The sequence below is a fragment of the Balaenoptera borealis genome, assembly GCF_965194805.1.
Source record: "Balaenoptera borealis genome assembly, chromosome: 2".
NCBI lineage: Eukaryota > Metazoa > Chordata > Mammalia > Artiodactyla > Balaenopteridae > Balaenoptera > Balaenoptera borealis.
The window spans coordinates 39,742,470-39,754,824 of NC_138867.1; the positions used below are offsets into that span (position 1 = coordinate 39,742,470).

At 34.6% G+C, this 12,355-nt stretch overlaps 1 protein-coding gene across 1 annotated transcript in view; it reads right to left on the minus strand.

Moving 5' to 3' along the window:
* Window positions 1-12,355, minus strand: part of HCN1 (hyperpolarization activated cyclic nucleotide gated potassium channel 1) — a 364,692-nt gene that overhangs the window by 310,185 nt on the left and 42,152 nt on the right. The window contains exon 2 of the mRNA XM_082382251.1: window positions 9,051-9,474. Coding sequence (XP_082238377.1) covers window positions 9,051-9,474 — 424 coding nt within the window. The remainder of the gene's footprint in view (window positions 1-9,050; window positions 9,475-12,355) is intronic.

Here is a 12,355-nt window from a genome sequence, read left to right on the forward strand (position 1 = left end):
ATGTATACAAGACTAAAAACAGTGACCTTTTCAGTTGAGATAATTATCCAGATAATTAAAGTAACACAGTATAAAGTGTTTTTATGAAACACTCTGGCAGTTGAACTAGAATTCAGGTTTAAAACAGAATCACATCACAAATTTTGGGTCCAGTACTCAGGAACCAATGGCATTCCCAGTTTGCACTCTAATAGCACACAGATGAGTCTAAAATAGCAGCACACATAATACATGTTATGTCTGCATGCACAATGAAATGAAAAACTGATACATTTCTCTAAAAATTCTGGAGAAATGAAAGGCTGAATGCACTTTGTCCTAAATTAGCCTGACTCATTTACTGCTTCAAATCTTTACTTGGTATATTTTGGACAGAAATAATGCATAATAGTATTTATAATGCTTCTAATATTTAGAAAGGCAGTAAGCACACTAAAGGGCCAAGAGTTGAACTGTCTGTTGAGATTTTACATATTTTAAACTAGTAGAGACTTTTATGATAACAATAATGCACATTTCTATAAACGTTATAGTTTCTAAGTATGTTCAACAATTACATCTCATTTGAGCCTCAAAGCCATTCTATGAGTTGGGCAGAAAATCACTATCATCCCCATCTATAAATGATGAGCTAGATTGAATTCATCCATGATTTCTCAGTTCTCTTAGAATATTTCCCTGGCTTACCCACTTGGAAGGATATATACTTTCAAGCTTGGTTTTCAAAGTGGCCACATTTATTAGGATGCCTTATTTAGAGCCTCTCCTCTACCCTCTACCACACTCTCATAGTACATTTCTCTCTTTTGTTTTTTTCTATACTATAAATGCTTCTAATATTGGATTTAAGACACTCTACTGTTTTTCTTACATGTTTGATTGTTTACATATCTGCTGAATTGAAATTCCCTTGAGGGCATAATTTAACTCATTTAGCAAGTATTCTTGTGCCCCATTATTTTCCAGACACTTACGCTAGCAGCTGAAGATACAGGAAATCTATGGTTTCTGCCCTTCTGGAGCTTAATATATAGTTGGGAAGGCAGAGTTTAAGAAAATTACAAAAGTGATGAATGTTACAAAGCAAAAGCATGTGAGGCTATTTCAGCATACTACAGTTGGAACTAACATTACCTGAAAGATTCGTTAATTCCACCCCAGGGTATCTTAAGTTAAAGTCAAAGTCATAGCAACAAAATGTGATGGATGAATTGGGGTTGGCCAAAGGAACAGAGTTCTAGGAAAAGTGAACAACACTTGTAAAGGCCTTAAATCAGTATATGTGACAAACATAAAGAGGTTCAGACTAGTTAAAAATTAATGAGCAAGGGACTTCCCTGGTGGCGTGATGGTTAAGAATCCTCCTGCCAATGCAGGGGATGCGGGTTCGATCCCTGGTCCAGGAAGGTCCCACATGCCGAGAAGCAACTAAGCCCGTGCGCCACAACTACTGAGCCTGCACTCTAGAGCCCGTGAGCCACAACTACTGAGCCTCCATACCACAACTAATGAAGCCCGTGCGCCTAGAGCCCGTGCTCTGCAACAAGAGAGGCCACCGCAATGAGAAGCCCGCGCACCACAACGAGTAGTAGCCCCTGCTCACCACAACTAGAGAAAGCCCGCGTGCAGCAACAAAGACCCAACGCAGCCAAAAATAAATAAATTTATTAAAATAATAATAATAATAATAATAATAATAATAATGAGCAAGCAGTTTTCCAGGCTGACATGGGAAAAGAATCAGATTTCAAAGGACCTTGAATTTTGGAATTTGTCCTTATGATATTGAAACACCATAGAAATATTTTCAGCAGGTAAATGATATGGTAATATTTGCTCTTCAAAAATGTCACTTTTGAGGCCCTAGGAAGATAAGCAAGGGAGAATTTTTAAACCTAGTAATGACTCTACTATAAAAATGCAAATGAGAAATGACTGATGTTGGCTTGAACTAGGATGGTGATAGAGAGGACTGAGTGAAGGAATATTAGAATTCAAACCACATTCCAAGAAGTAGAACCAGTAGAACTTGGTTACTGTTAGCTATGGAGAATGAAAGCGGAGAAGTCAAGGATACCTCTTAGATTTCTGAATTGAGCAACAGGAAACAAGAGAGAAGGAGGAGACTTGAAGGGGAAATGAACATACTGAGCTTGAGGAACTCACAAGATATCTCTATAGAGATGTCATGTAGATTTTGAGGCATAAGGGTACATAGTTTGGAAATTTGGGATTTGAGTCTAGTTACCAACATATAGCCAAGGAGGCATATAAACACATGCAAAACAGGAACATAGATTGGGCAATGATGGGGCATTAAGAAATTCTAATGTTTTAATATTAAAATAGAGTCCTGGACATTTCAAATTTGAGCTTATATTTTAGCGTTAAACTGACATCTCCATGTCAAAAGCATCAGGATTATATAGATCTGCTGCAAGGCACTAACCAAAAAGCATTCATAAGATTATGTATCTTACCCCTAACACACACGCACACACACATACACCCACACATACTTTGTCAATCTTTTTTTAATTGTCTTGACTTAATAATACTGCCTATCCAAATAGAACTCATTACACCGTACTTCAGGGTGTCTGTTAAAATACCATCTTAAAAAAACACACAGTATAATATTGAAAACAATTCTCTTGGAATAAAAATGATTTTTTAGAGAATGAACTTAACAAACTCTTTCTTTAACCTGAGGAGAAAGTATAGATAAAGAGAAATAATCTTTACATATATGAATATTCATTGTCATCTATTTTATCTAGACATAGATAGCCAAGCAATTAGGTGATTCTAAGAGAGTGTAAATGAATAATTTCAAAGAAGACAGTTTTGGTATTTCAGAATATAGAACTCTGAAGTAATACAACCAATAGAGGACACCTAGTGGTCTTTAGCAGAATCGATATTTGCCTGAAAAAAATATTACGCAACTCACACACACATAATAATGTTTTTGTTAGTCAATGTACTAATCTGAGAAAGATGACATCATGAATACTCATATGTATAAATATTATAGGCATACATCAACTTGAATACTTCAAATAATTTCCATATATCTAATTTCCTTTGAACTTCACAACTGTTCTATTAAGGTTGTAGGCATAAAAAAGTCACTTTAAGCGTTTTTCCCTAGATTAAATAGAAAATAAAAGGCACAATTTGAATAAACATCCGTAAGTGCTTATTTCTAGCACAGGATCCATTTTACACTATCACATTTCTGGTGGTGTGAAATACAAAACTCAAATATAATTGTATCAATAATATAATATAATTATATTAACACATTGTTAATATATTATTCTATTAATGATTATTAATTATATCAAATATAATTAATATTTAAATTTTATAACATTACAAAAAATACTTCATGTAAGGCCTTATCATATTTTATTATTTGATACAAATATTTCAATGGCAAGAATACTTGGCAAAGATAAACCTCCCTTTAGATATCTAAAAAGTATCCTGCCTGACGCTAGCTATATGTAAAAAATGCAAATGTGTGATGAATCTCTCTCTTAACTGATATTTTTAGTTCCATCCTCAGTTGTCTCCAATCCTGTTGACTCTGCAGTATTCTAAAATGCAGATCCCTCAGCTAATATGCCTCAGTGACACCTTACTGAGTGAGCCCATCATTAGCACAACTTCTTGTCATACCTCCAAACTCACTGCCTTTGCAACCTAGGTTCTAGAGATGCAGAACTGTGCTAGGCTGCTTATGCTTCATGTCTTACTGACTGTACTCCTCTACCCCCTTTTATTCACCTTAGTAAATAAAATAAAATTCACCTCCAGCTTCAAAACTCAGTTCAAGTATCTCTGAGGCTTTCTTCTCCTGCAAAAAAAGCTGTGTTGTTCACTCCCTCTTTTATGCCATCACTTACCGCACCATCTGTGATTATTTGTTCACATGTCTGTTTTTCCTGCAAAGCTGAGATATGCTTTGTATTCTCATGTTTAGCATCTGCACATAGGAGTTATTCAGTAAATGCTTGGGAGTGAAGAATGAATATACCTTTGCAATTATTTAATGGATTTAGAACATGGAGCATTGTCATGTAGTAAGCAGATAGGTATACTCAGATAGCCTATTGTGTTTAGAACTCTATACTAGTGTACAGGGAGATTCAAGGGCAAAAAGGTGACCTTGACTCTTCCCTACAGACATTTATGCCCAGGAAAAGAAAAGGAAATGCATATATAAGTAAGTATTCACAACCCAGCTATGGGCACGAACAAATGCACGCAGAGACAGTAGAATTGTTCAAAGTAAAATATTGACCATTATAACGCAGTCCATCAATGCAGAATATTTTCTGGAGATGAGTTTGAGCATAAATTTTAAATGAATAATAGAAAAAGAAAGGCTTTCCAAATCTGAGGTATGGCACATGCAAAATTACCAGAAGCAGAAAAAAAAAATCATTCTCTGCCAGAAGCATTATAAAACTAAAAAACAAACAGAAAATAGCTGTTGGGCGCAAATATGAAGTGACAATGGTGAGACAGGGGAATGATTTGCTGGAGAGCCTTGAAGGCACTGCAAAGAAACACAGATTTGATGTGATAGGCAATAGGGAACCTCCCTAAGTTCTAGCAGAGGGCAGGTTTAGGAAAACACTGGTGTTTGCTTAAGGCAAGTCTTAGAATTCTATGTGTTTTCTACAAAATGGAAGTAGTTATAATATGAATTGCAATTTATAGCAAGAGTTAGTTTCTAATCTAAACCAATTAGAATGCTAAAATTAACCAAAGACAGAAACTGCAGTCTGTATTAGCTCCCTGTAGAATAATTTCCTTATTAATGTTCTGTTGTTAAACATAATTTGTACATAAATCTGCCTCTAAGCCAACATAAAAATCTAACACTGATTGCTAGAAGGGCATTGCAATGTTCCAGACACATTATGCATCTGAAATTGCTATAGACATATTTGAAGATCAGAACCACAGCCCTCTTCCTTGCCTCAAAATAAGCAAGTTATTTGTGATAGGTCTAAAATCTATACAAGGAAAGTTGAGGGGATAGCAAATGAAGAATGAAAAATAAAATATTATAGGTATGTATTCCAAAGCCATAGTTATTATAGGAGCTTCATGTGTTTGCCATCCATTTTTAATATTGTCCATGAAGAATTTCCACTTTCTGTGACATTGAAGCCTACAAATCGATAACCATTACAGAGTAATATAGCAGCTATAGCATTCAAGGTTCCTGGAACTCTTCACCTTTAAATAATCTCCTATTTACTAAGCTCTTCATCTACGCTTTATCTCTTCAGTGGCTGGTGATTGTCAAAAATTGTAAATAATATTCCATTTAATTTCTGAGGATTTCCTCACCATATGTCTCTTTTAGGAGGATCACAGAGAACGGGTTCCCTATGATAGGTTACAAAAGAGCACTCTGGCCCAGGTCACTGACTTCACTTGAAATACAACAATAACAACAACGTTGAATTAAGGGAATGATTTTTTTTAAGCCAAAATACAAGAGTGGGAGAGATTCACCTCTGTTTTCGGGCGATTACAGGAAAAGGAATTTTTTGACCTGATTTATCTAAACAATTGCCCCAGATTTTCACCTCACCTGGCCATACATGTAAAGTTTCAGTACAGTGTCAGAGAGCTCTAATTTTGCATCCTAAAGCCATTGATCTTATCACTGCCTCATGAAAACAACTTTCCCCCTGACTTCTTAATACCATGTGTTTCATAAATCAGTTGGCCAAATCAGTTCTTTCCTTCTATATTAGCCACTATATTCAACTTTAGCAAGGATAGTAACATAAGGGCTAAATTTTAAAATTTCTGTATTTCATTCACAATATTTCTCTAATTTATCTGGCTTTGGCACTTCCTGTTGTTTATCAGTTGAACTAATTCAGATAGGAAAAAAAAATGTCTCATTGAAGATGGAAGCAGTTTCCTATAGAAGGCAGCCACTTTCCTTGGGAATGATTCATTTAAAACGGTGGCAGCTCCCAGACTTCACACATTACTTCCCCAAATTTGCTGAATTTAACATTAGCCAGCTTGGTACTAAAACACTCAGAACTCAAAGACATGTGGGTGAACCCACATCTTCCTCTGTACTCTTATTCCAAATGCGCATAGAGCAACCTGATTATTTGTTGTGTTTCTACTTGTAAACACATCCTGGTGGCATTTATAAAACTCAGGTAGAGCTTTACCAATTTGGAACCATTCAAGTTTCTTTGTGACTTTGGTTTCAATCACGCAGGTGATGAAATAATGAATCCATATTAAATTTTGGGTTAATTACTACTGTATTTTTTCTCTGCTTAGCAGTGTTACTAACAGACATTAAATATCCATGATATATGTGATATTATATGGGGATATCATATAATCAAGAAAACATTCTTCATGAAGTGAGCTTATGATTCATTTATTATCAAGGTCATTTATTTATAAGAAAGATCTTGCCAATTCAGAACTCTAGCGTGAATGGGTTTGGTTACCAAATGTCTGTAAGTGCATATTAAATTGCATTTTACAGGAATGATGGCAGTGAGCTGATGCTCCTGAATTATATCCTGGCATCTTTGAAACACCATCAAGTTACACAGACCTAGGTGTCTGTGACCACTGCCAGAAACTAGAGGACAACAGTATTAAAAAGTGTGCTCTTCTATGACTGAATAGCCTGCCATTTTATCTGGTAGAATGCCATCTGTTCATCCTTCTGCCATTCTCTAGGGTAACTGGGTTCAAACTACAAGACACTGAAAATAGTTGCATTGCCCACTGTATTTTTATTTGACTGAGTATTTATGTCAGTGACTTTTCTTCTCACAGGCTACTCATTACAATATTTTTTGTGACCATGCTTTAAGAGGCAAATATTCAGATTTTATGTTGCTTGGACCACAAAGTTTAGTTAAGAAAAGTTTCCTACAATTTTTGATTATATATATAGAATGGTGCAATATTAAGGTATTTCTCATTAAAAGAATATATATGTTACGGTGAGAAACTATATGGTTATGTGGTTAAGAGCTTTGCCAAGGTCAGGTCAGGTTGTCAAGGTCAGGTTGCCAAGGTCAGAATCCCAGCTCCACCTATTACTAACCCTGTGAATCTGGGCAAGTTACCAGAGTTATTAGGAAGATTCAATGAACTAATCCATGTAAAGAATCAAACATATTACTTGAGATATAATAAGCCATCAATAAATATTAGCTATTTTTATCAATAATCACCTTGTTTTGATATTAACATTAGCATAATAATGTTTGAAAACCAAACATTTTTTACATGTTAGATGGAATGTGCTATATAGAGACACATTATAAGATGAATCCAATTTCTCATATGTGCTTCATCTGATTTTAAATATAATCTGTATCCATATTTTAAGAATGATTCATTTTTATGTCTTTTTAGCAGTGTCTTATGCAGTGTCTTATTATTGTATGTCATTTCCTGAAATCCTAGGAACCAAAATGTCATCAACAAGCACACACAAAACATTGTTACAGTCTCACAGAAAGCAGAGCTAATGTTCACCGAAGTTCTATTTTATGACTTGTTTAAACCTAAATTCCAAAATATAATTCACCCTAAAAAGCATTTCTGTACCTAGTAAAGTGGCGATTAATTCCTAGCCAATGTATTGTTTTCTTTAGTGCAGGTTTAGGCACTCTGGAGGCCTCTTTGACCCTCATTTTTATTCAGACAATAAAGTTCAAGTTATAATTAATTTTCTTAAGATACATTTAGAAGGAAAAGAAAATCAAAAAGTTAATATGCAGACTCTGAAATCAGGGACATAACCTCCTTTGCTTGGTGATGGTACATTTAACTCAGATCTTTGGAAACTCCAGTTGGCTGAGCCCTCTCAGGTCCCACCAATTGCCTAAGAACAACAGATGCCCTATTCAGCAAAATATTGGCCAGATTCACTGTATTTATTCACTGTAGTATTTGTGTTTTCTACGTAATAATTTCCCTCCGGGGTATGCTGTTTTTCAGTATTATGAAATGAATGAGTAGAGAGAACCTATAATAAATAATTATAGGCAAAGAATAACATTGAGCAAAATTATTATACTAAAATCAGTCTTTACACCTACAACTTGGAAATACTAAAAAAAAATCTGTATTCTTCAAACACAAATTCTCTGAAATTTCAATATTAGAGGAAACATATTCCACATTATTTCACAGAGCTAATGATACAAACTAGGTTAGCAATCAGACCCTACAGCTTTGTCAAAGATGGTACTTGATGTGTTAGATAAAACAAACTAATATTAGATATTAAATAAAAACAATCTTCCATGGTGGAAGAGGGGCAGCACTGGTTAAGATAAAAATTTGTTGATTAAAGTAGATTTGCTTTAAAAAAAGACTAGTATGGAATCTAAAAGAAAAAAAAAAATGGTTCTGACGAATCTAGGCGCAGGACAGGAATAAAGACGCAGACGTAGAGAATGGACTTGAGGACACGGGGAGGGGGAAGGGTAAGCTGGGACGAAGTGAGAGAGTGGCATGGACATATATACACTACTAAATGTAAAATAGATAGCTAGCGGGAAGCAGTCACATAGCACAGGGAGATCAGCTCTGTGCTTTGTGACCACCTAGAGGGGTGGGATAGCGAGGGTGGGAGGGAGACGCAAGAGGGAGGAGATATGGGGATATATGTATACGTATAGCTGATTCACTTTGTTATAAAGCAGAAACTAACACACCATTGTAAAGCAATTATACTCCAATAAAGACGTTAAAAAAAAAAAAAAGACTGAATTGGCATAAGACAATTGTTTTATAATCACTAATTTTTTCACTTCACTCAAATCCAGTATTCGACCATATCTTTTGAGGATACAAATATACCACTTACATACCAAAAAAAAAAAAAAATGAAATGAAATTTTTCTTTTTGAATTTCATAAAACTCATTATACATAGCACAGTTGTTCATTTTGGAACAGTTATAGTTTAAAATCGCATGATATAGTAGCTTTAAAAATGTAAAAGATATGTCTTACCTCTTCCCACTGATGTATGTATCTAATTAACCTTGAAAGTCGTAATAAACGCAAGAGACTGAGAATTTTTGTAAACCTCACAATGCGAAGTGCCCTGGCTGTCTTGTAAACTTCTGAATCCATTCCTTTTTCTACAATGAGAAAGATATAATCCACTGGGATTGATGAGATGAAGTCAACCACAAACCAGCTTTTTAAATAATTCATCTTGATCACTTTAGGGTCCAGGATGATTTCAGAACTATCTTCATTGACAGTCCCAGTCCTGAAATTCATGATCAAGTCCAAAAGGAAAACTGTATCTGAAGCCACATTGAAAATAATCCATGGTGTTGTTGTCTGTTCTGTAAAGAATGTGATTCCAACTGGTATGATGACCAGATTTCCAACCATCATTATAAGCATTATTAAATCCCAATAAAACCTACAATAAATAAAAAAAATCAGATTTTAAGATGTAGACAATGACCAGCCTGTTCTCCCTGCCCCCCACCACCATAAAAATTATTACTGACTTATGGTTAAATAAATGAGTAGAAGAGCAAAATGTCAGTTTGGTAAATTAGATAGCTCCTTCAGTGGCCATAAAGTTAAATCTAAGTAAAATTAATATATTCCTAAAGCAAGGCATTGTGATTACAGAATTCTAAAAATTACTTTCTATAAAATGTTATAGAAATAAATTCATGAACACCCATACCCCCATTTATCTGATAAAGAAGCAAAATAAACTCCCCTATAGTTAACATACAATATGGATGAAAACAAGGGAGAAGATCCAGAAGATCTATCTTTAAAAAAGCTACCTTTGAGAAGACACTTTGGAGGTGTTTTGAAGTACTTTATTTGTAAAATTACCAATCATAGATTAGAATAAACAGTAATAAATAGGGCACATGAAAAATATTGGTACTGCAGATTTATCTCTAGAACTACAGATTAGGTCAACCATACATTCTAGAACCGCCATAGCTTCACAGCACTCCAAATATTTATGCTTTATTCTTCTTAATTTGAAATGAGAAAACTAATTTTGTTCTGAGGCTGAAAATACTTGAACTGACTCTAGGTTTGAAACTAGAATCTAGCTAAAATTTTTGTCACTGCTTCATTGAACAACTACTTTAAATATATTGCCACTATTTTTCCAAACAATACTTTCCTTAAAAATTCTGATTTAATTTTCAACATAGCTATGATTACTAACTACCTTTTGAAACACTCTTATCCCACCTTATATTAAAATTAGGAAATTTATTCCAGGTTAATATAGCATTAATATATAGTTAATATTTATTAATATAGAATAAATTCATCAGGGATTATTGTATTATTCTCATTTGGTTTCGTTCAAAGTCTATTGACACTGTAGTTAGACTAGGTAATAGACTATACTTGTTACAGTATATACTTATAAAAATAAAGAAACAAATCAACTAATACAACTCTATAGTCATAAAATAGTCTCTGGAAACATGAGCTACTTCATTCTAGTCGAAGGTGTACTCTCTTAGCAGTTGTGTTACAAAAATGGTATAAACTTTCATGACATTTCTGTTAACCAAGATATTATTTTACATTAATTCTCCTACTTAGACTATTTGGGCTACATTTTGGTAAGGTATATATTTGCATGAACCTTTCAAAGTTATTATCATTCCTAATTATGGGTGACTCCTGGGTTAAAAGTAGTAGTACAAGAAAGAACTATAACAGTCCCACTCTGCCCTTTTTTCTACCCCCCACCCCAGGATTATATAAAAGATAAATGTTTGTCATTTTGAAGATTTCACCAGTCTTTCTGTCAAAACTTACCTATAGAGTTACGGACAAGTATACAAATACCCATGTCAATCATACATCATGCCCTGGCAATTTCAATGAAATTTTTTCTCTTTTTTTTCTCCTCTCCTAATGGAAATGCAAAATGTGCCATTTAATACACTAAGGACAGAGGAGAGATGTAGGGCAGATGCAATATTGTAATAGCTGTTTCACAAAAGAGTGACATCACTGAACTCTAAAATGAAATTGTGTGTGCCCTGAGGATTTTCACTTTACTGGATACTCTTATCAGTCTCTTCTCTGCTCTCCTCTTTGCTTTCCCCTGAAAGGCTGCTGTTCCCTTGGGTGTTACACATAGCCCTTTTATCTTCTATTCTACACATGCTCTTTGGGCAATATTATACACTCATCCATGTCTTTAATGATTAATTCATAACAGATGACTACAAAAGCATTATCTCCAGTCCATTCCTGTATTCTAAGCCTCCTAATCCTTATAATCAGGAGTCTATTAAATCTGTCCCCTTGCATATCTCACACTCATGTCAAACAGCATGCCCAAACTCAATCTCATCACCTTCCCTCCCACAGACATCCCCCAGATATTCCCTGTGTCAGGGAATGGAACAAAGCTCTACCTGATTTGCAAGCCAGAAACCTTGGAACCATCCTAGATAACCCCTGGCCTGAAATCTACTTAATCTCATTATTCAATCAATTACCGAGGCTTTTTGGTTCTAACATGTAGATGTAAGTTGTATTCATCCATTTGTCCTTTATCATTCCCATTGCAGCTGTCTTCAACCAGAAATTCTCAACAGTTGCTTAATTTAGAGAAAAGTTACTTAAATTCTCTAATCCTAAATTTTTTCATTAGTAAAATAAAGATTATTATAGAACCAAATGTGTAGGGTTTTACAGATTTAAAAAAAAAAACCACTATATGCAAATCACAGCTCCTAGCATAGCACAAGCTGTGGCATATGATGCTGGTAGCATACTTAGTATTCATCTACCTTTCCTTGCTTACCAAAAGAAATCCAATTTGGGGAAAGCAGTCAGCAGCCCTTTGAAAAATACTCACTTTTACATACATGCTTGTATTTCTGTTACTAAGATAGAAGCTATTTTTAAGGAAAACTCATACTCTATCCTTCTCAGTCAACAGAAATGAAAAGGATAAGGTGCCATCCACTCTTTATTTTAGCAATAATGTTTGCCACACCATAGCTTTTTATGTGGTGCTTACTATGGATTGAAGCCATTAGATATCTAAGTATCAATATGAAGCTCAATTAAACCTTATAATTTCCTTTTAAAGTATCATTGACCATATTTTGCAGTCATAAACACAATTCTATAGACTTTGCATAATATAACACTTTCTTTGGTTAACATGGATTCATTCCTCAGCTAGCCAAGGAAAATACAGTTATCACCCACTCTAGAAGTTGCTTTAAAAAACAGCAATGAATATGTTCCTGAAAACTGACCTCATGAGACTCTCATGCCTCCCTGCC